We start from the raw sequence: 27,878 nt of genomic DNA, 5'->3' as shown, positions 1-27,878 counted from the left end.
CTGAGTGGCTCCCTGTTAGTTGTGTGATCCCTTCAAGCCTTGAGAGGGGCCCAGGTTGCCATGGGCTAGAGAGTGAAAGTCCTCTTTGGTGCTGGGGGTGGACCACACAGTGGGGGTTGCTGCAGCTCCAGGCAGCTGCTATGTTGTGACGGCTGCTGTCCTTTGACAAAGAGGACCCCGTGGTGGGGGCCAGGGCATCTATGCGTATTGACGCCGCTCAGCTCATCCACTGGCAGGTCCTCTCTGCCCCTCCACCAGCATGAGCCAGGACTTTGCAGGTTCCTCGGGGAGGGCATGGGGAGACAAGGCTCCAGAGCCGGGTTTGGGAGCAGGCTGACCCTGTCTGGATAATTCAGGCCTGGAGAGGACTTCTCTGCCCTTCCCGAGAGCACGCCTTGGGCACAGCTTGGGGAAATCATGTTCAGAAAGGCACACAGTCCTGGGACACTTCCCCCAGGCCGCCTTCCTCTGCAGTGATGCCTCAGAGGCCTGGCTCAGAATCCTGGGCTGTGTCCCTTGACTTGATGGCCCTTAGTTCCCGCTTGTAGTGGCTGAAAGGGAGGGGACATGACTTCTGGGGAGCTCCAGAATCACCGTGTGAGCTCTGGGTCTGCTCCTGCCCTTCTCTGAGCAGGGCTTGTTGGTTGGCCCTGAGCACCCTCTCTTCTCTGCCTGAGGGAGCCTGGCCCCCAGCAGGTCTGCTTCTCCACCCTGTTCCTGTGGCTCCATGTCCTGCCTTCTGACCCCGCCATCACTGACCTTTTCCTCTTTTGCTCCAGTGCCTTCCACCCAGGTCGGGTGTCCGCCTGGCAAGCGGAACTCCCTGCTCTCCTGGCTCTCAGGTAACATGGCACGGCTGGAGAAGTTTGCACTGCCACCTGTTGCCTGAGCCCGCACACCACAGCTGCATTAACCTCTCCCAGCAGGCACTGGGGCTCCCCATATGCCTGGGGGCATTTCACCTGTTCCCACTTGTGGGCCAGCCTGATTTGCACCGGCTCTGCTTGGCCTAGGGTCCAGTCTTGGGTGGCCTTGCCTTGGTCCTGGAAGGCTTCCCCAAAGGTCTGTCAGTCCTTGAGACACACACCTACACACACGTGTGCACACACACACAAGCTAATGATATGCCGGGGACAGAGGGTGGCTTCCGCCAGGCTAAGCAGACCAGCTGTTGAGCACCCCGATCAGGGCCACACAGAAACCTCAGCAGGAGGACTTGTCATCTCATCAGCTTTCTCTAAAACACTCCCCACTTTTCTTCACAGGCTTTGCTTTTCCTTCTGTTGCTGCTGGTGTCTGCCTGCCAAGGGGAGGCAGCAGCTGGGCAGTTAGAAGTGCCCTTTTGGAATGCTGTCCCCACAGTTACTCGCTAAATGATTCTGGGGAGCTGACAGATGCTCTCCAAGTCTTGGTTTCCTCATGTGAATGGGAACAATGCATGTGCTCACGTCTTAGCATTGTTGGGAGCTGTGAGAGAATTGATATAAAGTGTTTAGTTAGAGCTCAATTACTATTTCTGTTTTTTCTCTATTACGACTAAAATGTGCCATTACAATCAGAGAATATTTAGAAAAGGCCAAATGCCATATGCTGTTTCTGGCCTTTGGTATGTCACACGCCTGAGCCCTGTCCCAGGATTGGTGGGAGCTGTGTTGGCCAGATTCATTCAGTTCGAGGGGTTCCCATCCCACAGATACCCAGGCAGCAGAGAGTAGTGGAGAGTGCTGGTCTTGTCATCAGATTTCTAGCCTTAAGAGCCTTCATTACCAGTGTCTTTGAGCTCCAGGCTCAGTGCATAACTTAAAAAGTCTCCTGAGGCCCAGACAGTCCTAAAAACCTATCACCTCCCTCGATTGTTTCGTGCAGCTGGGTATGTTTTCCTTCTTAACTGTACCAAAGCACACTTTTCAATTGATCCTCTTAAAAAAAATATAAAAAGATGACTTAGAAGTCACTTGTCCCTTTCAAACACAACAGCTTTTGGCTGTGATAGGAAGTAGGAGCTGTTAATGGCCTTTGAGCAGGGGGCTGGCTGGTGAGAACAGAGTGGTCCATGTTGGCTTTCATTGGCCAAGACCTCCGCCTCCCTCTCCGCTCTTTTGTACTTGCTCTTGTTTCATGTATGGCCAAGTTGATGCATACATGGTTTAAATCCTGATGTTTTTCCCTAATGTGGGAACAGAGGCGCTTTCCCATAAGCTGTCTAGTTAGAGCCACGCTGTGTTCCACCAAGCAGGTGTGCCTTCATTTGTTACTCCCTCCCTTACGCATGTTCACGCATCTGTATTCTAAATAACACCATGATGGAAACCTCTTTATGAAAAAACTTTATCTGTGTTTAAGATTTTGTCCATAGAATATTCTTTCAGAAATAGAATTACCAAGTCAAAAACTCCAATTTTTTTGTTATACTTATTGTTTTGTTTTAATCATAAAAGTAACATAGTTTATTTAGCAAATTGGGAAAATAGAAAAAAAGTCTACTCTAAAAAATAGAAGAAAATTAAGAAGCATCATAGTTTCATTATTCAGAAACAAACACTGCATAGTTTGGTGTATTTCTTTTTTTTTTTCCTTCTCCCCAAAGCCCCCCAGTACGTAGTTGTATATTCTAGTTGCAGGTCCTTCTACTTCTGCTATGTGGGACGCCGCCTCAGCATGGCTTGATGAGCGGTGCTGGGTCTGTGCCCAGGATCTGAACTGGTGAAACCCTGGGCCACAGAAGCAGAGCGTGCGAACTTAACCGCTCAGCCGTTGGGCTGGCCCCTGGTGTATTTCTTTCTAGGACCTCTATTTTTAATAGGTCATGTCACTAATTTATATTGGTTTTAAATTCACTTCCTGTTTCTGGAGTGTTAAGAAGCATTAATTAAAAGCATTCCATCATCCAAATAATTGATGTGAAGTATTAAGTAAAGCCCTAGTATTTCTGTTTTTTTCTGGAACTTAGTCAGAAGTGTTAAGTTAGAATAAGTGTTACGTGCACATGATCCTCTAATACCCAGTCATAGAATATCAGACTGTATACTCCTAGTTTTATCAATGAGGTTCAGAGAGAGAGTATTATTCCCCCCAGTCTCCCGTAGTTAAAGCTGTACTGGTCATTCAGTCACCTGGATTCACTGTTTTTTGTTTTGTTCTTTTTTTTTTATTTTCAAGGATTGGCACCTGAGCTAACAACTGTTGCCAGTCGTCTTTTTTTTTTTCTTCCCAAAGCCCCCCACTGCATAGCTGTATATTCTAGTTGTAGGCCCTTCTGGTTGTGCTGTATGGGACGCCACCTCAGCATGGCCTGATGAGTGGTGCCCTGTCTCTGCCCAGGATTGGAACCGGTGAAACCCTGGGCCGCCGAAGCGGAGCGCGTGAACTTAACCACTCGGCCACGGGGCTGGCCCCAAGGATTCACTGTTTGCTCTCTTCACTGGGCTATTTGTTAGAATAGCTAACTGAGTAGTTAGTAACTTAAAGTTTAAGCAAATCAGCTTAGTCCACTTCCTGTTTGTTTAAAACCAGCCAGCATGCCTTCACAATTAACTTCTTTGTGCATTTCATTGTTTTCTAAGTGTTCTCAAAAATAAGAGCTAACGATGTACAATAATATGTGCGGTTCCTTTTTCAAAATAAGGAGCTGGTTCCTTCCTCCTCTGAGGTTGAGTCATTCCCCTTTCCTGGTTATGATCAACTGAATGGAGGCCTGTGCTGCCCCTAGTGGCGGGAAGAGGCGCTGCCACCACCACCACCTCAGCTTTGCCTCATGGGAGGGGGACTTGGACCAGGCCTGAGAATATGCCGCAGTGGGCAGCCTGGAGCTCTGGGGGCTCTAGATTCCTAGGGGAGGAACCTGCTGCCCCCTCTCCCCCTGCCAGATGGGCCAGGGGCTCATGAGACACATGAGGGGGGGACTGTTCCACAAGGAACAGGTCATGGGCAGAACATGCCTTTGACCTCTTAGGAGCGTTTTAAGTTGTAAACAAGGTGTCATGTTGAGGTGGTGTGTGTATGCATTGTGAGAGAGTGCAAGGTATATATTCTTCCTTTAAATATAATTTAAAAGTATGCAGTTTATGTCTCTTGGCATAAGCTGTCACTGAGACAAGGATAGCAGCTTGTCTGCCGTGCTAGGGTGATCCTTGCCCTTGACTGGTCAGCTGTCAGGGAAATGAGGGGTTTTGTAGCCATAAACCTTCTGTGTCTTTGGTTTTTTGTTTTCTGCGTTGTTTCAGTAGACTTTTTAATACTTATTGCACAACACTCCTGAATACACTAACTTGTTTGCTTTGATGAGGTCAGACCTTTTGCAGTTAGAGCTTCTGTTTGTCCTTGAGAACTGTTCCCGTTCCTGGTGGGGGCACCACTCCCTGGGCATCCATGGGACAAGGGCACCAGGGCGGCTCCTGGCCTGACAGCCTCTCTCTCTCCCCCCAGACCGCTCCCCAAACCACTCCACCACCCTTAGTCGCTCAGCCTCCCTCAGTTATCCGGACCGCGCGGATGTGTCGGGCACGGCTCCCCTGGCAGGCAGCAGCAACCAGTTTGGCAGCTCCATCCTGGGCCAGTACATCTCTGATTTCAGTGTCCGGGCGCTCATGGACCTCCAGTACATTAAGGTGAGTGCTTCCCACAGCCCTCTGTCTGGGCAGTGCCGTCTTCCTCATCTTGGGCATTTGGATCATTCTGCCGCAGGAGTCAGCAACTTCTTTCTTTCATCCACCACATACAGCACAGAGGGCCCAGACCTAAGATGCGTGTCCTTCTTACTCTTGCTCTTCACTCTTTCTCCAGGCTTCTGGATACCACCTGGTCATGTCCTCTCTTCTGGACGTGCAGCCTCAGTCCCGGCGGGTCCTGTTTCCCCTGGTCTTTGGTGGGGTTTGCCTCCCAGCCCCTACTCTCTGTGAACCACATCCCTTCCCCCTGCAGATCACCCGGCAACAGTACCAGAATGGGCTGCTGGCTTCACGGATGGAGAACTGCCCTCAGTTTCCCATGGATGGGTGCACCATCTGCACGGAGAACTTGGCAGAGAAGCCTGAGCTGCCTGTGGTGGATGAGACCACTACTCTTCTCAACGATCGTAACTCCTTGCTGCACAAAGCCTCGCACGAGAGCGCCATCTGACAGGAGGGCCCGGGGTCCCCCGCCAGCCCTGCGGGGGCCTCCCCAGTGGGCCCACGTGAAGATAGGGAGCCTCTTAGGCCAGAAGGGGTGCAGATAGCCTGTCTAACTGAGCAGCCAGATGGCCTCCAGCCTGTGGGGGACCCGGCCTCAGACAGGACCTCTGAACAGCTCTCAGGTGGCAGCTGCCCGGCCCTGGACTGGTAGGGCAGGGGGCCAGCTACTGTGAGCAAGGCTGTTTTTTACTGAGAGAATTTCTGAACTAAGCTCATTGCTCCTCTTTTTAAATATCATTTGGGGAAGGGAAGACAGGGTTAAGGAACTTTATTTAAATTTTTTTTCCACAAAAACTTTAAAAGGGGTAGGGTTTCTCACCCCAGGAAGCCATAGCCATAATCTGCTCCCAGCCATGACCTTCTGGCTTGTGTCCCTGACTCAGGGAGCCCACTCTTCCTCCTGCTCCTCCTCCAGAGATGGGATCCCAGAGACCCACTGGAGAAAGGTTTTCTCTTGGGAGGAAGACAGTTCTTCCCAGGAAGCGAAGAATCAACTCGTGCTGAGAACAACTGCCTGGACACGTGCATTGAGGCTGTCTGACGTCGCTGAGGCCAAGGGATTCTGGGTAGTTGTGATCAGGGACATGATACTCCCAGCTGCAGAGAGGAGCACACCTACTCCTATCAATCGCTGGATCCAGGAATTTCCTAGAACTCTGCCGATGGGCTCTCCTGGTGAGTTGGGGCTAGGCTGAGGACTCTCACTGCCCGCCGGCCCCCCCCCCCCCCCCCGCCCTGTTAGTTTGCTTTGTATCTGCCACTTTGGACAACTCTCCCCTTGTATTGGGGCTGACTCAAAGTGTTAGGCAGGGGCTCACACCTTTAAGATTGCTTACCCCTGCTCCCCAGGCCCTGCCCTCACTTTTACCAAAGGTTTCCCCCTAGGTGGAGAGAGCATCTACGTTAGAGGTGAATTGTCTAGGATACTCCTTTCGGTTCCAGGAGGGATGCTGGTCATGGGCATCCGCGTTGTTGGCAGTTAGTACCATCCCCCTCCTGCCCCACAATGAAAGTCAAGTCTCAGTCACTGACCCAGGAAGCCCTTCTTTCCAGACTCCCCACTTCTGATCCCAAACCCTAATGCCTCTTGGGGATTGAGGACAAGAGGACATGTAGGAAGCCAACCTAAGCAGATTCTTCATGCCCTTTCCTCTGTGGCTAAGGCTTACCTGACCTTGTTCACACACTTACAGAACGCAGGAAAGGAGGTTCCCCCCGAGAAGGCAAGAGCTGGCAGCCTCTTTCCCCCGTGTCTGTAATCCTAGTGCAAGATGTCATCCTGGCCTTTGCTGAAGCTAGTGGTACTGGACCCTAAGAGCGCCACCCACGTGAGATCCTGCCTCAGCGCTGAAATCCTTTCCCTGGGGCTGAACCAGCCCCTGCTGCAGAGCTCCAGGCTTCCCACTACTGGGGAGGCTGCGGGACCAAGGTCCATGTTGGCCCTTTTGTTGGGTGGAACAGTTGCTGGGGCCCAAGATCAGGCAAGGGAAACTGCAGGCCTTCCGCCTGAGTGTGATTGATTCACTCCTCAACCAGTGCGTTTTGTCATCCCAAGTGCTCGCTCTTCAGGTGCCCAGAGAGTCCTAACTCTTGGGTCCAGGAAATGCCTTGCACCAAGTATGCCTGCCCCCAGCCAGTTTAAAGTCTTCCTCAGTCACTGAATTTATTCCTAAAAGTCTGGAGAGAATGTGGCAACACCGTGGGTTCTCAGCCATAAGGAAAAAAGACACCAGATCTTTGTTCCCTGTTGGGGGAAACCCCTTAGTTTTCTACAGGAGCAGCTTGCCTTCTTTTCTGAGCCCACAGAGCTTGCAAAGCTGTGTTCCTGAGAGACCTGAGTGCCAGGTGGAGCAGACTGCCTTGGCCTGAACCACGAGAGTGTGTGTGAAGTAAAGGGAGCAGGTACACACACTTCCACAGCTACCTCTTTGCACACATGGTTACTATGGACGGATGGTCCCTCCTCCCCTCCCTCCCCTCCCCCTTTTATAATCACTTCTTGCAGAGGGTCATAATTATTTCCAAATATTACTGGTTCGATGACTTCTTCCTCCCAGTGCAATTTTTCATTTCCTATTCCAACCTCTGGTTCCTGGGCTGAGCCATACCCTGAAGCTGGCCCCCTGCGCGTCTTCCTGTGAAGGGAGACCTTTGCAAATGGCCTCCAAATGGGTAGGCAGGTCACAGCCACCGTAGCAAATAACTCATATTTATTTTGCATAAGATTTTAATTTGTATATTTTTGTGATTTATTTTGGCATTGTTATGAGTTTGACTCTCGGGGAGTTTTGTTGTTATGACTCTTGTGTCTTTTGTCACAAAACAATGATAATATTTGCTAAACAATATATGGAATTTATTTTTGATTGGTAATAAAAAATGAGATATGAAATCTTGGTGAATCTGCTGTTGACTGTTTGAGCTCTGTCAATATTTGCTGCCTGCCATAGAGACAGAAGTAGCTGTGGTTGGCCGTCCCCCGGACAGGGCAAGAGGCAAGTATTCTAGGGCTGTTTAGCAGTAAAAAGGAAGCAGAAATGTTATTTACAAAACATGTATAATCAAGGCTGTTGTCACAGGAGCTAGAGCGTGCCAGCTGCTGTTAGACATACAGGGCAGATAAGCTCCACTGCCACAATTAGGAATCCTGTAAAGTGGACGCCACAGGGTCTTATGTCTGCAGGAGCTGGAGGGGGCAGTTGGCATGGATAAATCGCCTCTCTCTGTCCCCTGGGGACTGGAGGAGGAAGGAGCTGAATCCGAAAGTACGATCACATCGTTTTATCACATGCAGTTGCCTTTTGTCCATATTCATGGGCTGGTTCTGGTCTCAAAGTTGGAGCGCTCATCCCCTGAAGAGCCGCCCGAGAGTGACCTCACTGCGTCCACTCCCAAGGTTTCAGCCCTGCAGACTCCTGTGGTCCCCGCAGGGGCCGTGGCTGTAGTGTGCAATCGAGTGTGCTGTGGCCAGGGGCCCAGGGGCTCAGGCAAACCAGGCTTAATGGAGCAGACAACTGGGGGTAATGCTGAAAAAAAGGGAGGCAGTTGCATAGGCAGAAAGGAGAGGACATTCCAGATAAAAGGAATAACAAACGCAGAAGCTGTGTACAGGTGGGCAAGAGTCAGCTCCCCTGCTACATGCCAGGTGCCACCAACCCCTCAGTGAGTCCAGTGAGGAAGACCCCCTGAGGGAGACAGTCACACAGGGACCTTGTGATACGCTTTCTCCTCCACCTGGAACACTCCTCGCGTCTTGGTGAGGCTCACCCCTTCACTTCATCTAAGCCTCTGTTCAAATGTTGCCTCCTTGGAGAAGCCTTCTCCAGTCACCCCATCTGAAACAGGGTGGTCACAGTCCCTCTGTCTGTCCCCTTATCATGCCTTGTTTTTCTCAGCATTTATTGCCAGATATTAAAACAGATTTATGTATTTTCTATTGTCTCCACACTAGAACCTAAGCTTCAGGAGAGCAGGGAGGGACTTTCTTATTCCCGCGTAGTCCCGCTGCTAGAACAGTACCGGGTACATGGCAGGCACTCGAATGAATGAATGAATGAATGAATAAGAATTAGAATAAGGTAAGTACCAGACACTATTGGGGAGGAGCGCATAGCTCCCATAACCTTGACCCAACCTAGTAAAGATGGTTGAGGAAGACCAGCTGGAGGAAGTGACACTTGCAGACTTGATAAGCAGGAATGAGCCAGTAAAGTCACACATAGTAGTTACGGGTTTAAAGCACAAGAATATTTAGCTAAAATGTGGACATGTCTTGAACCAAATGACCACTATTGAAAATGGCCCAGGGAGGGTCAATGAGGGACCTGAAGGTCAAGTGCCAAGTGTGTCCATTGATGCTGTGACTAACCAGGGGATGGGGCAAAGAATGGCACAGAGCCAAGGAAGAAAGCTGGTCAAGTACTGTCATGGCCTCCATTGTTAACAGAAAGTCACTGTGCAGCTTTGTCTGCCTTGTACTGGATGCTTTGTCTTTGAGTATTGACAGTTTAACGATCATTTGTGTTTTCCAAATGTGTTCTCCTCAAAGGTTTTCCCCTAAAAATGAGATATAGCTTGTTTTCCAAGGGAGCCTGAGACCAAGGAAAAAGTAACCTGGCGAAGGTCAGAGCCCTGTCAAAATCCATAGGGAGTTTTTCCTGTCTTTCCTCTGGAATGTTCTTTGCTGGTTACTAACTTTTTGGGCACATGATTCATTTCAAGCCTGCCATCCATTTTATGTCAATGTCAGCATTTTATCTGGACTTGAAGACCCAAGTGTGAACTAAAGGGGCTGAATCTATTATGTTTTTCTTCAAAGGAGGCTTGCCGGTCCACTCACTGAAAAGGCTCAGTAGTGTCATTACTGCTGCTGCTGGTGACTTATCTGTAATCTGCAAGTGAGGCACTACTCAAAGGGCATAGCAACGTCCGGGTTATAAAAACTGGAAACACAGAGATGTGGCTGGTCTAGTCATGGTGCTGTTTACAACGTAGAGGAGAGACTATTGCCATCCTTTTAAGAGTTCTTCACAAAATAATTTTTATTTTGGTCATTCACCATGGGGTTACTCATTTTTGCACATTACTTTCCACACGAACATTTTACTTGTGGCCACAGGGGCTATCCTTTTAAATATTATTTTCATGATACAGCAAATGTGTTTCTACAGAATCCTTATAAAGATAATTTAAAATAGTATATGAACAGTCTTATCAAAGTCTACTTATATTAGGAAATTTGAAAGTACATAAAATTGTAAAGAAAACACAAAAACACTTAATCTGGACACCTATAGAGAAGTCGTTGGCAGTTTGTGTACCTCCTTCCAACCACTTAAAGATCATATATAACGGATGAAAAACATTCCATACTGTCAATGGACCATATGGTCTTCTAAAATAACCCTCCAGCGAGAATCCTCTTGAATAGTTCTTGTTGGTCCTGAGGAGTTATTTTCCCAAGGATGATTTGCTAGAATTGGAGTGACCAGACAGTAATTCCTGACAGAGCTGCCGTCTCCTAATCTGGCTGGGATGGTGACTAGGATATTAAGTCGCGTTGTAATGCAATATCCGTGCCGAGTCATGCTTGACCTTTTCTCCCGTAAAATACTAATAACGTGAAGTTGCCGTGAGGATCCAATGAGGTAGTGATCTCGTGTGTTTACATATTTACCATCACGCTCCCTGGCAGGAACGCAAGTTCCTTGAAGGCAGGGATTGTGTCTCATGTCCCCAGGTCCCCCGACCGATAGCAGAGTCGGGCATGATCAGTAAACATCTTCAATAAACCTTAGCTTCCCGACGCCCAGTCACAGGTACTTCTTCCAGCACTCCTTGCTCTTTAGGTCAGTGGTTCACGGGGCCCCTTCCTAAGAAAACAGCACTTCTCCCAGACACGGGAATCTCCGCCTGCAAGCCGCTCCGCTCCGCGCCCGCAGTCCCGAGCCAGGGACTTCCCAGAGCACGAGCCCGGCGTCCAGCGCGCGGGGACGGCCCGTGGGAACAAGGCGCCCGCGGAGGCGGCCCAGCTCGCGGCTCTGCTTCCCCCGAACCCGCCCACCTCTCACCCCGAGAACCACGGCCGACCGCCGCGGGGCTCAGAGCCCCACGCCCCCAGCCCGCCCCAGGACCGCGCCGCCGCTTGTTTACTCCCCGGCGCAGCCTAGTCCGACCCTGGGGCCCGCCCCCGCCCGCCGCCTATTGGCGGAGGAGGCGCCCAGGCTGGCGACGATTGGCTGGGGGAGGCGGAGGGGTAGGTTGCACGGGAGGCTGAGAGGGGGCAGCAGGCGATGGCGGCGGCGGGTCTGCTAGGCTGGTTGCTCGCTGCGTTCTGCCTGGGCAACGCCGACGGGGAGGCGGCGCCGGGCCCGCGAGTGCTGGGTGTCTGTCTGGAGGAGGACGGAGCCGCGGGCGCGGGGTGGGCGAGCGGAGAGGAGGTGCAGGCCGCGCCCGAGGCCACCTTCCGCCTGCGCCTCTTCGGCTCGGGCTTTGCCAACAGCTCCTGGTCCTGGGTGGCTCCCGAGGGGGCGGGCTGCCCCGAGGGCGGGCCGGCCGCGGCGCCCGAGGAGGCAGCAGCGGTCCCCACGGGCGAGTGGCGCGCGCTGCTGCGCCTGCGCGCCGAGCCCGTGCGCCAGCACTCGGCGCTGCTGGCTGTGCGTGGGGGGCCGGGCAGCGCGGCAGCCCAGGAGGCGGCAGCCCCCACGGGCGAGTGGCGCGCGCTGCTGCGCCTGCGCGCCGAGGTCGTGCGCCCGCACTCGGCGCTGCTGGCGGTGCGCGTGGAGCCGGGCGGCGCGGCGGCCGAGGAGGCGGCACCACCCTGGGCGCTGGGGCTGGGGGCGGTGGGCCTGCTGGCGCTGGCGGCGCTGGCGCGGGGCTTGCAGCTGAGCGCGCTGGCGCTGGTACCGGCCGAGGTGCAGGTGCTGCGCGAGAGCGGCTCGGAGGCTGAGCGTGCGGCGGCGCGGCGCCTGGAGCCGGTGCGGCGCTGGGCCGGCTGCGCCCTGGGCGCGCTGCTGCTGCTGGCCAGCCTGGCGCAGGCGGCGCTGGCCGTGCTGCTGTACCGCGCAGCCGGCCAGCGCGCCGTGCCCGCTGTGCTGGGCAGCGCGGGGCTCGTGTTCCTGGTGGGCGAGGTGGTGCCGGCCGCCGTGAGCGGGCGCTGGGCGTTGGCGCTGGCGCCGCGCGCGCTGGTTCTCAGCCGCCTGGCGGTGTTGCTCACCCTGCCGGTGGCGCTGCCCGTGGGGCAGCTGCTGGAGCTGGCGGCGCGGCCCGGGCGGCTGCGTGAGCGCGTGCTGGAGCTGGCGCGCGGCGGCGGCGACCCCTACAGCGACCTCAGCAAGGGGGTGCTGCGCTGCCGGACGGTGGAGGACGTGCTCACGCCGCTCGAGGACTGCTTCATGCTGGACGCCAGCGCCGTGCTGGACTTCGGCGTCCTGGCCAGCATCATGCAGAGCGGCCACACGCGCATCCCCGTGTACGAGGAGGAGCGCTCCAACATCGTAGACATGCTCTACCTCAAGGACTTGGCTTTCGTGGACCCCGAAGACTGCACGCCGCTCAGCACCATCACCCGTTTCTACAATCACCCACTCCACTTCGTCTTCAACGACACCAAGCTGGACGCCGTCCTGGAGGAGTTCAAGCGAGGTAACGTCTGGGGAATTGTCGAGGGCACTTGAATGCCAGCGCTCTCCTCTACCAAAGGGGTAGGGCTTTATGGAAGCCTGGAGAAAAGGGTCCCGTCCCTGTGTAGGGCAGTGAGACCTCTAAGTGCCCTTTTAAAGAAGAGGATGGCCTTGTCGCTCTGAATAATCGTTTGTGATATTTAAAGGCTGTCGTTCAGAGGGTGACAGTGCTACAGACAGCAAAATCCTTCTCCTGGTAGGCCCCCAATTTGGGAGGTGTGTCCACTTAGCTCTGACTGCCAGCTGTCCATCTCCCAGGTCATTTTTCTGGGCTTTTGGTTAAACCCTTGGATAGAAACTAAAAGAACAGAAGAGAACATAGTCATAGTCTCCAGATGCCTGGACGCGACGACCTGCACACATACGATATCAAATTAGCTGGGCCTGTGATGTTTCCAGGGCATTGCTGTTAAGGTCACTGAAAGGCTGCTGCCTTCCTGATTGCCGAAAAGGGAACGATTCGTTAATACTTTTCTGCAGGTGTGGAAGAAACTTCCACTTTGATTTCACCAAAAGCAACTTCATGGAGGAGGATATAGTCTCCCCTTTCTCTGCCTTCTTTTCTTTGCTTAATTTCCCCATTTCTAACCCTGAGTAAGGTCTCTCAAGTTCTCCTTTAATACCACATTTTCACCCTCTCCTTTCATCTTGGTCTATCTGAACAATTTCTAAGCTTGCAGGTAAAAGCTGAGACCCACCCGCCAAGTGTGGGGGCATGGGGTCCTCTCCAGTGCTCTCCCTCGTCAGCCTTGGGTGTGCTCCCCAGAGCTTAGCTGCTTCTTGGTGACCAGTCATGCTTCTCACACCTGAACTCCTACAGGGTGGGCATGGAGGACGTCCATGACCATGGGTGGGTTTGACCCTAAAGGCTGCATAATGTGAAGCCAGGAAGTGAGTCAAGCCCCCTGATCTTGCGGGCAGCTGTGAAGTCTCCTGGCCCCAGGCAGGCATGGGAAGTGCTTTGTGAGCCCCTGGACAGTCAGGGCAGGGGGACAAGGCTTTGCGGCAATGACCATGTTACTCCTGCATTCGCACTGCTGTATGCCAGCTGCTAGTAGGCACTCTCACACTTCACCTCCTTTGATACTTTCAAGAGACTTGGGTGTTAATAGGCCTTTACTGTTACTGTACTACGGTACCTTCAGATTGGGTGGGGGCCTTTGATGGGCAGTTCTGATTATTCTGCTAGAGAATGTCCTGGCTGTTTCCTCAGAAAGTGGCCATGCAGCCCCTCTCTGGGGAGGGGTGCCTGGAGGGGGCGCCAGACAGAGCCTCCTGGTGATAAGTACTCCATCTGGGCCACGGTAGTTTCCCAGGCAGTGGTGGTTCCTGGGGCCTGGTGGCTGGCAGTGCTGGCCCTGGAGTCAGGGAGGGAGGGTTCTGTCCTGCCCCTGCTGCCTCCCAGCTTGAGGGCCTGGGAGGCCTGGACTTGATCACCAGGGCAGTGACTGTGAGCAGAGTGCGGCACCGTCTGAGTGGTTTCTACAGATCACTGGCTGGTGTGGAGACCAGGGCAGGGAGACCAGTGGTGAGGGTGTCCAGATGAGAGCTGATGGTAGGCTGAACGAGGGTGCGCAGCGGGCCTGGAGAGATCTGAGAGGCGTTTGGAGGTGGAATTGGGAGGATTTTGTGGTTCACTGAGGGACTGTGGAGCGAGAGGGAGGAGCTGAGATTGAGGCCTGGATTTCTGGCTTGGTGGTGGTGTCGCCCTTCCCTGAGGCAGAGCACATGCAGGGAAGAGAGAGTCTGGGGGTGGGAGGCAGGTGGCGTGAGGTGGTTCTGGACGTTGGCATCTGTGTCTGTGCAGTGGCTGCAGAGGGAGACTCCTAGGAGGCAGTTCGTGTGAAATGCAAGTGACAGACCCGAGCAGGAGGGAGAGATCTGATCGGTGGTGTGGAAGTGGTCCCTCAATCCACAGGCGTGGAGCAGAAAGCCTAAAGCCCTGGGGGTCACAGGTGTGTAAGGGGGTGGAGGGCAGCAGAGGACAGCTGCTGAGGAGAGCCAGAGGCTCGGAATGTCCTGGAAGCTAAGAGCAGAGATCACTTACCTAGGGAAGGAGAGTGATCAGGAGAGGAGGCCAGTGTCATGTCATTTGGATGCAGCAACGAAGATACCCTTGACCTTCGCAGGAGCAGCTTTGGGCCATGGCATGGGGTGATGGGGAGTGAATGGGACATGAAGAGGCATGACAGCTAAAGCAGACAGGCCTTCCGTGCGGTGTGGCCGCAAAGCGGAAGCCAGAGAGCGGTGGCTGGGAGAGGACAGGCCAGGGAGGAGGCCTTCTGCTCTTCGATTGTAAGATGGGTGAATCGAGTGGGTTTAGGTTTAAGTGTCAATGGAAGGAGCCGGTAGAGAGGGAAGGCCACAGCACAGGCTGCTCCCGCTCTGGGGCCGTGGCCTTGGAGCAGCTCTGGAGAACCAGGCAGTTTTCATGCAGCCTGATGCCGGACCAGAAGCTGCCTACTAACCACGTGCCGAAAAGCCTCCTACTAGAAGCCAGTGGGATGGGGGGTATCTGCAACCTAGAGGCTGAATGGGGAGCTCTTCAGTGCCCCTTGCCTTCCTCCTTCTGTGGTGAGTGAGGGCCATTCTCCGGGCAAAATGACCATGTCTTTCCTGTGACACCCGAGAGCTTTCTGTGCTTCTCTTGTGCAATGCAACCCTTTGGCGGGTATCTATTTTTATATCTATTTTTATATTTCCTCATAAAAGTCCTTTTTAGCCTAACCCCCTGCTTCATTCTGTTTATGAACAAAGAGCTTGTTATAGCCTTTATGGCGCCTGAGGTTTTAGAGATGAGTTCCCTGCCCGTTTCTCTGCCAGGTGGGTGAGGTGGTGGTGCCCTCTGAATTTCCTGAAGCTGGAGTCCGTGGCATCTTGGCAGGTACCGTTCCAGGCCCTCTTCCTTTGGTTCTTTCAGAGTTCTATCTATTCTGGAACATTATAGTCTGAGAGAGGCATCTTCCCCGTGGGGCAGCCCTCAGTCAGTGTGCAGACTTGAGAGGACACCACTTATTTTGTGCGAACATTGCCAGGAAGAGTGAGTCCTTTGGAGCCATAGTAAAAAACATGTATCTTCTTTAAAGTCATTAACTCCCAGCGCCTTTGTCAGCCCCCACTGAGACTATTCAAGGACATTCACCCGCAGGAGGGATTAGGATGGGTGAGCTTTTCAGCTTTTCTCTGCTTTCAACTGAGTTCTGGTTCTTTGTCTGTCAGAAGCCAAGGCCTGCCACACCCTGAAGGGGCAGACCTGCGAGGAGTGTTGGCACCGTCCTTTTCTCATAGGACACCTTACAACACAAAAGAGGGGAGGCAGAGGAATTTAAACCCCAGCGGCATGTTTAAGAATATCCTGAACTTAGGCATTGTGGATGAGTCCTCTGACATCTGTAAAGTTTAGGAGTACCCTTGAGCCTGCTAACTAAAACGGAAACTCTGTAGCGCTTTCTCAGAGCTTTCTGGTCTGTGCTGGCCAGATGTGCCTCTGCCCTTGCCTGTGGCTCTGTGGAGCTTGCTCAGGGAGAGCTGCAGGCACCTGTCTTGGGGCTTGTGTGGGGGTTCCAGTCAGCCAGCCAGGAGCCTCCGTATTTTCAGAGCGTTTTATCCTATCGGATGAGAAATCAACTTTAATCCTTCCAGCGGCCCTGTCTCTGTACCCCCACTGCTTTGTCGTGGTCGCCTTCTGGATCCCACAGACATTCTGTCTTGTCATTAAATCCCACAGCCACTGTTTTAGGGGCTCTTCAGGGGTTCTGCTTTCTTTTCTTCATCATTGAGTCATGCCATGTGGCACATCAGTGAGAAACATCAGTGAGTGCCTATGTTATAGAAGTTTGAAAGCAAGGGAGAAGTTGTCCTTTCTGTAGCTAACCTGCCAAAGGGCCTGGCTTCCTGGAAGAAGCGAGCTGAAGTGGGTCCTTTCTGCTCTCAGATGGTCACCTAGAACCTGGGCCTTGGTTCCCAGAATCCAGAAAGACTACTGACCAAAATTGGGTAGCGGGCCTTGGCCTTCCTGATCTGGCCCGACAGGTTTGTACCATATGGCAGGGCTGCCGTGGTCTGCCCTGGTATGAGCCATTCCCGACACCACTGCTGGGGGCGGGAAACATCTAGAAATGCCGCGTTCCTCCTTCAGTGCCTTTGTCTCAGCAGGAATGAGCAGATGGTTCTCCAGGGACCTCTGGCCTTTTCCTCCTGGAAAGGGGAGACGACTTAATGTGGTCATTTCCACCTGTAATTTGTGTCCGAGGAGGTTAGAGTGTCCTGAAGGGGGGCTTGCTTTTCCTTGGAAAGGCCGGGTGCGGAAGAGAGTACCGGGCCCTGTGTGAGTCCCCAGGGGAGGGTTCCCTGAGAGTTGGTCCGTCCTCTCCAGTGCAGGTCAGCAGAGCAGGGTGCTGGAGAGAATGACTCAGGAGCCAGCTGCCTGGGTTCAAATCCCAGGTCTGCACTTGCGTGGTTCCTGAACCTCTCTTGGCCTCGGTTTTCTCTGTAAACTGTAAAACAGGGATAATAGTATTGTACATTTCGTAGAGTTGTCAGAGTATTCGTCAGTTAATCAATGAATGAAGCACTTGGTGGCCAGTACACAGCAAGCACTAAATATTGCATTTTTTCAGTTCGGAGATGCACTTTTTTTTTTGCATTTTGACGTCTCTGCAGTTAGGATGCATCTCAGCATTGATAGCATCTTCGATTTGATGGAGTACAGTAAAAAAAAGTTCTTTTACAGCCTCATTCCTTTTTGATCATCTGGTTAGTGGTCTGATGATCCTAGCTTTTCATTGACTTTGACATTTTCATTCTATCCAGCTTTGGGGCAGAGCTCTTCCTGTAGCTGACCACTCGGGAGCATGGATGCTGGAAGAACGAAGTAGAGCATGTGGAATAGACTTCCACAGGGTGTGTTTCTAAACTCAAGTCACTACGTTGTAATGAAACCCCAGGTGTGTGAAGTAGGATTCACACCACAAAGTGACCTTGACTTTTTGCTTTACCGAAAGTTTCTGGAAGCAAGTACCCCCTTTACGTGTGGGCCCAGCCAGCGTTTATCCTAAGCTTTTGTCACTAGTAAGGAAGAAGGGCATGGTTGAGCCAAGTGTGCTGTCAGTCCTGTGTCCTAGACCTGCACACCCAGCCTGGTGGCCACTACCCATTGTGGCTGATGAGCTCTTGAAAGGTAACTAGTCTGAATTGAGATGTGCTGTTTAAGTGCCAAGCACACACTTTTTTTTTTTTCTGGAGGAAGATTGGCCCTGAGCTAACATCCATGCCTATCTTCCTCTATTTTATGTGGGACGCCTACCACAGCATGGCTTGACAAGTGGTGCGTAAGTCCGCATCCGGGATCTGAACTGGCAAACCCCGGGCCACCGAAGCAGAAAATGCGAACTTAACTGCTGTGCCACCAGGCCAGCCCTGCAAGCACGCAGTGTTATACTAAGACTTCAAAGACTTAGTACAGAAAAAGTAAAATCTCTCTTAATATTTTATACTGATTGCGTGTTGAAATGCTATTTTGGCTATATTGAGTTAATTGCAATATATTATCAATTAACATCACCTGTTTTTTTTTTTAACATGGCTACTCAAAAATTTAAAATTATCTCTGTGGCTTGTATTCTCTTTCTTTTGGATGGGTATAAAGTCTTATAGGTGAAAAGCATGTACCTGAAGCAGAGTAAATTCCTGAAGTTTTCCCCGTGTTCCCCAGCACTCTGAGGCTTGGCCTTTTTTCAAGCTTACGTTTCCTTGTGAATGTACAGAACAAATAGTGAAGCTGACCTAAGAGAGTCACGGAAGAGGAAGGTGAGAAGTTCCAGGCTGCTGCTCTTCCTCCCTCACAGCTTGGCCTCTGACTGGCTGGTTACCATGTGTCTTCATCCCGCTGGGTGACTGTCATAGACTGTGGCTTCTGGAAATGAAGGGCAACTTTCAGAATTGGGAAAACTTCCCTTGGAGAGTCGGACTGGATAGCCTTCTCGGCTCCCCCCGTTTAGACTGTCTCAGGAGCCTGTGTTTCTGGGGCCGGTGCCCTTGTGTCTGCAGTCCTGTTGTGTCTTTTCTAGTCTGGGTGCTTCCTCGTCTAAACCATGTTTCACAGCATGGAGTCACACTGACCTGGGACTGACTCTGCCTCTGCCATTGCCTGGGTGGCCTTGTGCAGGTGAACATAGTGTCTGAGATTGAGGTTTCTCGTTATGAAGTGCGGCTAATGCTCACGAGCATGTTGAGAGTCTTAGGTAAGAACCTAGGAACAGTCTTGCCTGTCGCCTGGCATATCGTAGGAACACAAACACGTCAGCTTCTGTTCTCTGGTGGGCTTGTGCCAGAAGGAGCGAAGACACATGAGAGGCCTCCAGGAGGCTGTAACGTGAGTGTCCCCCTCCCCCAGGGAAGTCCCACCTGGCTATCGTGCAGAAGGTGAACAACGAGGGTGAAGGTGACCCCTTCTACGAGGTGCTGGGCCTCGTCACCCTGGAGGACGTCATTGAGGAGATCATCAAGTCGGAGATCCTGGATGAGTCTGAAGACTACCGTGAGTCTTGATTGCTGGCGATTTTCCCTCTCAGCTGGTCTTTCAAGCTTACTGAGATACATGTGCGTGTCAGAGGGTGGCGGGTCTCGTGTTGCTGGAAATGGGGCTGGGTCTGCAGTCAGAGCTGTTGCCTAGCCAGGCCCTGTTCTCCTTACCCCTGTGTCGCCCCCTTGCTGGAGGGCCCACACCTCAGCCTGGATGCAGAGCCAAGGTGGCCCGCCCCAGCCCAGTGGTTGCTTGGGGCTCTGTTAGCAGCCGTACCATTCACTCCCTCCCTCCATCCCTGAGTGAGGCCTCTGCCCTTTGTGCATCCTTCCTATTCTTATGTCTTCTTGGTCCTTTTGCTTTCTCGTTGTCTTTTGCACATTACAGAAGTGTCTCCTCAGAGAACCCCATTCTTTACTACTGAGAGGATCTTGTCTGGACACGTGATCCTGGGGCCTGTGGTAGTGTCTTAGGAGTGCCTGCCTCTTCGGAAGGTGGCTGAGGTCTGCAGGGCAGACGCAGAACCCGTGCTCGACGGCGGGGACCTCACACAGGCACTTAGGACGCTGAGTCGCCCACCCTTGTGCTGCCAAGTGAATCGCTTTGCCTGTGTGCCTGTCCCCAGAATGCAGCATCTTTACTTTGGGTCCTCAGACTACCGTGGGCACAGGGTCACCAAGTTGGCTGCTGTTTAGCAGCAGTAATCCTCACATACGTGCTTTCCAGCCAGGGGTCTCCTAATGACCAAGGATACCAGTTTTTATAAGCTGCTTTGCTGTTGTATCAGCATTGTCTTCTCCCAGCTCCAAGGAGAGGGGCATCCTCTTGCAGTACTTCCCCAGGAGATAGCTGGAGTGTGGACTGCTGCCCACTCTGTCCTGGGCACCAGGATTACTGTGTGGTGGGAGTGACAGCCAGGCGCCGTCCGGGGAGCAGTGCCAAGGGTGTGTCCCTGGGCCTCTGATGCTGCCTCCCCACGAGCCCCCAGGCCTTGGGAGGAGGGAGTGGGCACGTGCCCCTTGGTTTGGTCGTGTTAACTGGAGGGCTGTGAATGCCCACCAGGCCTCCGTCTGCCTTTCCTAGGAGACGCCGCGGTGAGGAAGAAGCATACTTCTCTGAATGCCCCTCTCAGGCGGAAAGAGGAATTCTCCCTGTTCAAGGTGTCTGATGAGGACTATAAAGTGAAGATCTCGCCCCAGCTGCTCTTGGCCACCCAGCGCTTCCTTTCCCGAGGTGAGGCTGCCGGCCGGGCCCTGTCCCTCCCTATTGCTCCCCATCCGGTGCGTCAGGAGAGCTCCGCACGGACACTGATTCCCATTCCCAGTAAGCAGCAGAGTGTCCAGGAGAACATCTGCGCTTCTCTCTGCAGTCGTCAGCATCTGAGGTCACCTGAGGGGTGGCTCCTCTCTGCCAGATGGCCGAGAGCTGGGGCCAGGCTAGTGCCGTCTCTGGCGAGCCCCGGCTAGGGAGCGTGAGCCAGGCAGTGTTTCTGCCTGCCCAGTGCTATTGTGCTGGGGAGGCAACTCAGCTCACGGGCCTGCGGAGGAGAGCCCAGGGGGGCAGCAGGAGTCGGGGTGGTTACGCAGGCTGCTCTGGACCTGGTGGACACCATCCCTTTTTTCCACCATGGGGCAGAGGTGGATGTATTCAGCCCGCTGCGAATCTCCGAGAAGGTCCTGCTGCACCTGCTGAAGCATCCCAGCGTCAACCAGGAAGTGAGGTTTGACGAGAGCAACCGCCTGGCTGCACACCATTACCTGTACCAGCGCAGCCAGCCGGTGGATTATTTCATTCTCATCCTGCAGGTAACTGGGAGCCCAGCCGGAGCTTCCTGCTGCTCAGAGAGTAGGGAAGGGTCTGAGAAGAGGGAGGAACATCCGGATACACACTCCTAAATAGTTGGGCTTGGTGTTTTCTCCTTGTCCTCTCTTCTGGCATGAGAGATAATCTGTCCCCATCTGTCTCTCTCCCTGCCCCTCTCTCTCCCTTCCCCTCCCAGGGCAGGGTTGAGGTGGAGATCGGGAAAGAGGGCCTGAAGTTCGAGAACGGGGCCTTCACCTACTATGGAGTGTCTGCCCTGACGGCGCCATCCTCGGGTAAGCTGCATCCCCTCCGGGAGCTGAGGGCAGGGGTTGGCTGTGGTTGAGGCGGGGGCTCTGCAGTGCCCAGGATGCTGGCTTCCCTTCCTCCAGGGCCCTCGCCTCCTACAAGGTGGTCCCCTGTGGGACCTGCTGGCTTCTCTCATCTCCAGGCCGCCTAGTGGGAAGGGGCAGCGTTTCTGCAGGGCGCATCTTGGTTGCTCCCTCCCATCCCTGCAGACCTTTCCCAGGAGGAAGTGTGTTTGCCGTCCTTTTCACAGTTCCCGGCCATGTGCTCTCTCTGGGGTGATTTGTGGGGTGCATCTTAGAGGCTGTGCAATTGTCCCCACTGGGACCGGGGTGCTTCCTCCGTCACTGATTGTTCCTTTCGACAGTTCACCAGTCCCCCGTGTCCTCGCTCCAGTCCGTCCGCCATGACCTGCAGCCTGAGCCAGCCGACAGCACACGCGTGTCTGCGTATTGTCCTGACTACACCGTGAGGGCCCTCTCGGACCTGCAGCTCATCAAGGTGACCGTCTGGGCTGCTCGTTCGTCCTGGCTTTTAGCCAGCCTTGTGTCCCCAAGGGCCTAGACCAGCTGGTCACAAATGAGTATGAGTTAACAGTCTGGTTGAGTCAGACTTTCCAGAGCAGGACCTTGTGCTTGCTCTGAAGGATGCATGGCCTTGGCTCCCTGGAGGCCCCTCTGACTGCTGGTGGTCCGCTCCCATCTCTGGCATGGCCTGTGCACCTGAGATCTTCTTTTGATCTTAAAACTTTGCTTGATTGCTCTTCTTCGCCCTCAGCTAGTTTAAAGCTCTTCCTTTTTCTTGTCCTGTGGAGCATGACTCTCCCTCCTAGGTCAGCTGTTTGTGGGCAGAAGGGAGTATGTGACCTCTCCTACTTCACCATCTCCATCTGGCTTCTCAAGTCACACCTGCCCGGTAATGCTGTCTGTCCCCCAGGTCACGCGGCTGCAGTACCTCAATGCGCTCCTGGCTACTCGAGCCCAGAACCTGCCACCGTCCCCTGAGAACACGGACCTCCAGGTCACCCCAGGCAGCCAGACCAGGCTCCTCAGTGACAAGACGGCCCCAGCAGCAGGTGAGCCCCGCATGGCCACATCCCGCTGTGTGTCGACCCAGGGCGCCCGTGTCGCCTTTCCAGTCCTTGCTGTTGCACACACAGACTTGCTTTCTGTCCTCCCTCTGCCCTCCATGCTTCGTTCTTTTTCCCTTTTTTGCCTCATCCTTTTCTCTCTCCCCTCTCACTGTTTTTAGTGGCTCAAATGACAATGAGCTATGGACCAGCTGGCATTTAAAGTAGAATATGTTAAGTCAGCCTTTTCTCTTGAGGGCCTGTTAGGATGGGTTGACTTAATTAGAGAAGAGTTGCTAAATGGGAATAAATCAAGGTCACGGCCATTTAGGATTAGTGTGAGGTCACCTGGAAAGCGATTCGTGTCAGCAGTGGGCCCTGCTCAGAAGGTGGAGTCTGGTGGACGCCATCCCAGAGATCTAGGAGGGCACCTGCTGAGGCGTTTAAGGCGTGCCCCTCCCATCCGGGGCTCCAGTGTGAGCGCGAAGATCGCATTGGAAGAAACAGACTTTACAGTGAGGGGTGGGATCTGGGCTGTGGGATGGCAAACCCCACCCTTACAGTGTGAGGAAGGAGAATGAAAAGGAGCCTGTGGAGAGTGGGCTTGGGGTAGGAGTGGTAAAGTCAGGGAGCTTTCTTGTCCTGGTTATTTGAGAAGGTACTTTTATTCTGATTGAGCTCTTAGGTTGGGGTCAGAGATGCTCCAGGGCTTGTCATTTCTGGAGGAGCTGGCAAGGCTTCTGGAGAGGAATTCCTTCTGTGGCAGGAACTGCAGGCTGCCCTTCCAGGCCTGCTTTGCTCCCCTCACCCCCAATGGGATGCCGAGCTCTTGTCACACGCTTGCTCTGCCTGGCACTGTGCTCAGAGCTTTCGGCGTCCTGACTCATCTAGGAAAACTCCCTCCGAGTTTTGAGAGGCAGTAGTTATGCCCATTTTACAGATGAGGAATCAGAGGCAGAGGGACCCCTGGCCCTGGCTTGGAGCCTGCCCTTGGCCTTTGGGCTGTGCTGCCTCACAGGGGACAGCTCTGGTTACTTAGACCCACACTTGAGAACACAAACGTGTTTTTAAAATAGAAAGGCTTTTTCCGAGAGGTGCCAGGGCAAGTGCAAGGGACAGAGAGCCCCACCCTGGGCCACCTGGGTGGCCCAGCCCCTGAGTGTTCCATCTCTGATTGTGGGTCAAAGGGCACCCTAGGTGGGGTGTGCTGCTTGAGTCCTGGGCTGGCCGCACTCGCAGCCCTGTCCACGTGAGCACACGCTTTCAGGCGGTGCCCCACCTGTCAGTGCTGATCACACGCTCGTGTTCAAGCACTGGGACGTTCTTGTATTTTGTGAGATGCCCTCGTACAGAGGTTCACGCCTTCTCATCAGACTTGGATCTCAAAAGCTGAGACATTTTTTTGTTTTTTCAAAATGTGAGCCTTTTGTGGCTCCATCTGCTACTGAGACTGTGCGTGTTATATTCAAGGTACAGACTTAAATCTAAGAATGATGGATGTCCCTTCATTTCATCTTTTATCATATACCCAGCGGTTTTTTTAATCCTCTTTTGGCTTCAGCTGCTCATTGGACAGTCATATAAGGGAACAATTTATGGTGGCTTTGTGGGTCAGTTTCCTCTTTGAAATGGGTTACCATCCCCTGTTTATAGCCACAGTGTTGGTTATGTTCCCCTGTGTGGCCTGACCTTCATGTGCAGCACGGTCGCCTGCTACCTTTCTGTGCCTCTCCTCTGCACTCTGGGGTCTGGCTCAGTTTATCCTTTAGCCCGGCCCTGCACTGCCCAGGAGAGCTTAGTGTCACCACACACGTGGAGATGTCACTAGGGGCACTGCTTAAATAGTGCAGGTCAGACCATTCCCTGGGTGACTTTGGCACAATAATACAGCGGGGGTTGGCAGACTGACACAAAGGCCAAATCTGGCCAGCTGCCTGATCTTGTAAATAAAGTTTTATTGACACTCACCCCTCTGTTTACGAATTGTACATGGCTGCCCTTGAGCTTCAACAGTGGAGTCGAGTTATTGCCACCTGCAAAACCTAAAAATACTGGCCCTTCACAGAAGCAGTCTTCTGACCGCTGCCTGCCATTTCCAGTTGGCATACCTCCACGTGGATCATTCACAGGACTGGATTTACAAGGGAGAGTCCGCTCTGGACGCCGTGCTTCCTGTCCCTCTTGTTTGAGCAGCAGGATGCAGTGTGCGCTCGGCCTCGCCTCTCCCTGCCCCGCGGGCGGCCAGGTCTGCGGTGCTGCGTGGCTCTCCCGGGTCAGCTCCATAGCTTGTCTCCTCTTCTCTCTCTCTGCTCTCTCTAGCCTTCCCAATAGACCTTTCCCTCTTTGGCACATTTGGAAACTGCAGTTGATAATTGACTGTGGACTAGTGAGCATTTTTTGTTTTAAGAAAACACCCAAGGTAAATAACTTCCCTTTCACGTTCTCGTTGCTTTCCTTTCCTGGACCTTTGGCTGCTGAGAGGAGCGCTATAGACCGCTCACCCAGCTGGGGGGCACTTCTCCTTGGGGCGGGGTGGGCCCTTCCTGTCCCTATTGCTACTCTTTATTTCAGTTTTTGAGAAGACAGATGGGATCATGAAACACTTACTCAGCCTCAGAAACTAAAGCTTCCTTCCAGCATGGGCTCTTTATTGTCTGGGGTGGGTTCCTCTTGGCCAGCATCATGGTGCTGGCCCGCTGTGAGCAGAGCCCCTGCTTTCCCTGCCTCTCGGGGATAGCGTCTGTCCTCCCAGTGGTTTTTTCTTGTGAGGTGCAGTTAGCTGACCATTTTCCTCACCCGTCACTCCCAGCCCTGCCTTGGTACCTCCTAAGGTGTCCTGGGGCTCCTCCACCTTCCCTGTGTTTTCCTGTCCTAAAGAGGATTTTAATGCCTGGCCTTGATAGGACTGCTCCCTGGTCCAGCTTTGATTTTAATTCCCCTTTCCTTCTCTCCTTTAGGGTCCACCCACAGCAGACCCGGCCTCCCAGCTGAGGAGAGCCCTGGGCGGAACCCAGGAGTTTAACTGCTTGCCAGGAGCCCCAGGTCTGGGGAATGGACAAGCATGTGGGGACCTGGAGAGAGCCGAGGAGTTGCTTCCTGCCAGCCTGTCCCCATCCCCTCCAGGCCACGTTTTAGATGGCCCTTATCGATGTGGGTCCTGGGCTCTCCTCAGCACAGACGTCAGTGCCAAGAGCCTTCGGCAGGTCCTGCCGTCTTTAGGAAATGGGGGTCAGCTGCGGCACAGCCCTGCAGGCCTGCTTCGGAGGGAATGAAAAAGCAGAGTCATCTCGAGGCCCCGGGCCCAGCCTTCTCCCTGTGACAGTGCAGCATATTCATACCTCTTCAGGCCAAGCCGTGATGTGTGCGCACGGTTACTCCTTTATGTGGCCGTGACCTGTACTCACTTTGCTTTTAATTTGCCAACTTTCTGCTGCTGGCAGCACTTTTTGAGCAAACCGAGAGCACCAGTTTTGGCTGGGGGTTCAAATCCATGGCCTTGGCCATAGTGAACTGTTTGGCTTTCCTTACATTGCCGTGTTTCAAGTGTGTGCCCCAGCGTGTCCCATGTGCCAAACCTAGAAGCACCATTACCCACAAGTCTGTCCCCTGGTCCCGCTCCCTCCTGTGGAGGCTGCTTTTCTGACCCATTCCAGAGCCCTGAGCGCGCGAGCTGGCCCCCAAGGGGACTGAGGAGGCCTGCTCTTTCTGTTTCTCCTCCGCCTGTGGGCTTGGTTGCCACTAACAGTATTGTCATTGTACTGTCATTGTTTTAAGAAGAGGTCACAGGTGGGAGGAAGGGGTCTTTCTGCTGCACCTGATCCTGTCTTCGTTGCTAGATCCCAGGGAGAGTAACTGTTAGACCAACCTCGTCCCTTCCTCCCGGGCCTCCGAGGGGTCTGCGTGGCTGTCACGTGCGTGCAGAGCAGCAGGGGAGGGGAGTGTGGTTATGGGCCAGGTGGATCCCCACCAACTTTCTTTTAAAAAACCGTGAAATCAAAGTTTTCTTCTATCTCTGAAACCTTTAGGACTTTGCTTTTTTCCTATTCCTAGCTACGGGGCTTTAGAGAAGTGGGAACAAGAAGGCGTTTGTCTTTCCCTCCTGGTTTCCCTGTGTTTACCTTCCACAGTTCTTCGGCTGTGCAGAAACTGGGGCGGCACAGGGACTGAGGACCGTAGATCGGACAGGGCGGGGTGAGATTTCTGGAACCCTTCTCAAAGGAAGTTGGGTCCTTATCTGGGACCAGTGGGAATGAAGGCCAGAGAACATGGTATGCTCACTCAGACGTTGTTCTCAAGGAATTCTCTCCAAGAGCAAACCCAGGTGGGAAACGGAGACGGTAAAATCTCTCTGCACCACGCTGGTTCGTAACCTTAGCTGCACGTTGGAATCGTGGCAAATGAAAAATAACTGATAGCTGGGGCCCACCCCCCCTGGGATTCTGATTCAATCAGTCTGGGCATCAGGACTTTATTTTTTGAAATAGTTTTGGATTCACAGAAGAGTCCATGTGCCCTTCAGCCAGCTTCCCCTAAAGTTAACGTCTTATATGACTTTGGTACCTTTATCAAAACTAAAAAATTAACATTGGTACAAAACTAGTAACTAAATTACAGACTTTGTTTGGATTTTACCAGTTTTCCCAATAATGTCCTTTTTCTGTTGCAGGATCCAATCCAGAATACCAAGTCGCAGTTAGAGCTGATGCTTTTTTCTTTTTATAACTAACTTTTTATTTTGAAATCATTACGGATTCATAGGAAGTTGCAAGGATAGAGGTCTCACGTACCCTTCACGCAGTTTTCCTCAGAGGTTCCATCTTATGTAGTTATAATACAGTATCGAGCCAGGAATTGGACACTGGTGCAATGTGGGTGTATAGTTATATATCATCTTAGCACGTGTAGATTTGTGTAACCGCCACTGCAATCTAGATACAGAGCTGTCCCGTCACCACAAGGATCTCCCTCCGACTACCCCTTGAGAGCCGCCCCCACCCCTCTGCCACCATCCCCAGTCCCTGGCAACCACTAATCTGGTCGTCATCTCTATAATTGTGTCATTTCAAGAATGTTGTATAAATGGGATTGTGTAGTATGTGACCTTTTGGAATTGGCTTTTTTCACTCGGCAAATAGTCTGGAGATTCAGCCAGGTTGTTGCGTGTGTTAACAGTTCGTTCCTTTTGATTGCTGTGTAGAATTCCATGGTATACTCGTTGTCCTGTTTAAGGACGTCTGGGTGGTTTCCAGTTTTTGGCTATTCCAAATAAAGCTGCTATGAACGTTCATTACAGGTTTTTGTGTAAACATTGGTTTTCTTTGAGCTAAATGTCCAGGAGTACAATTACCAGGTTGTATGGTCATTGCATATTTAGGTTTTTGAAAGAAACTGCCAAACCTTTTCAGAGTGGCTGTACAATTTTATGTTCCCACCAGCAAAGTATGAATGAGTGTTTCTCCAAATCCTCACCAGCATCTGGTATTGTTTTTTATTTTAGCCATTCTGGTAAGTATATAGCGACATCTCATTGTGGTTTTCGTTTGCATTTCCATAATGGGTAATGTACATCTTTTCATGTGCTTTTTTCACTTTGTGAAGTGTCTGTTTATGTCTTTTGCCCTTTTATTTTTTTGTGAGGAAGATTGGCCTTGAGATAACAAACGTGCCTATCTTCCTCTGTCTTATGTGGGACGCCACCACAGCGTGGCTTGATGAGTGATGCTAGGTCTGTGCCCAGGATCCGAACCTGCGAACCCGGGGCCGCCCAAGTGAAGCACTTGGACTTAACTAGTGTGCTTCCAGGCCGGCCTTTCTTTTGCCCATTTTCT

The 27,878-nt window shown here is 52.7% G+C and overlaps 2 protein-coding genes across 5 annotated transcripts in view; both read left to right on the top strand.

Moving 5' to 3' along the window:
• Positions 1 to 7,563, top strand: part of CNNM4 (cyclin and CBS domain divalent metal cation transport mediator 4) — a 35,375-nt gene extending 27,812 nt beyond the window's left edge. Inside the window, exons 6-9 of one of the 2 annotated variants that reach the window (XM_008536027.2) lie at positions 780 to 842; positions 4,426 to 4,607; positions 4,921 to 5,846; positions 6,365 to 7,563. In XM_008536027.2, coding sequence (XP_008534249.2) covers positions 780 to 842; positions 4,426 to 4,607; positions 4,921 to 5,118 — 443 coding nt within the window. In that variant the 3' untranslated portion in view covers positions 5,119 to 5,846; positions 6,365 to 7,563. The remainder of the gene's footprint in view (positions 1 to 779; positions 843 to 4,425; positions 4,608 to 4,920; positions 5,847 to 6,364) is intronic. The other variant, XM_070573546.1, reaches the window with a different exon arrangement.
• A 2,132-nt stretch (positions 7,564 to 9,695) lies between these two features.
• Positions 9,696 to 27,342, top strand: CNNM3 (cyclin and CBS domain divalent metal cation transport mediator 3). 3 transcript variants are annotated; one of them, XR_011526345.1, is made up of 9 exons: positions 9,696 to 12,314; positions 18,747 to 18,890; positions 19,959 to 20,108; positions 20,511 to 20,680; positions 20,875 to 20,971; positions 21,349 to 21,482; positions 21,918 to 22,056; positions 24,370 to 24,469; positions 25,008 to 27,342. XR_011526345.1 is itself a non-coding variant. In XM_070573539.1 (8 exons), exons 1-8 carry the CDS (start codon positions 10,964 to 10,966, stop codon positions 25,070 to 25,072), a joined length of 2,250 nt encoding a protein of 749 aa, XP_070429640.1. In that variant the 5' UTR covers positions 9,696 to 10,963; the 3' UTR covers positions 25,073 to 27,342. The 3 variants fall into 3 exon arrangements, 2 of the variants coding, with proteins under 2 accessions (XP_070429640.1, XP_070429641.1); XM_070573539.1 differs by lacking the exon at positions 24,370 to 24,469; XM_070573540.1 differs by lacking the exons at positions 24,370 to 24,469; positions 25,008 to 27,342 and adding an exon at positions 24,116 to 24,295.
• The last annotated feature ends 536 nt before the right edge of the window (positions 27,343 to 27,878 follow it).

The sequence above is a fragment of the Equus przewalskii genome, chromosome 14 (genome assembly GCF_037783145.1).
Source record: "Equus przewalskii isolate Varuska chromosome 14, EquPr2, whole genome shotgun sequence".
Lineage (NCBI taxonomy): Eukaryota > Metazoa > Chordata > Mammalia > Perissodactyla > Equidae > Equus > Equus przewalskii.
This window is presented reverse-complemented; position numbering and strand designations above follow the sequence as displayed.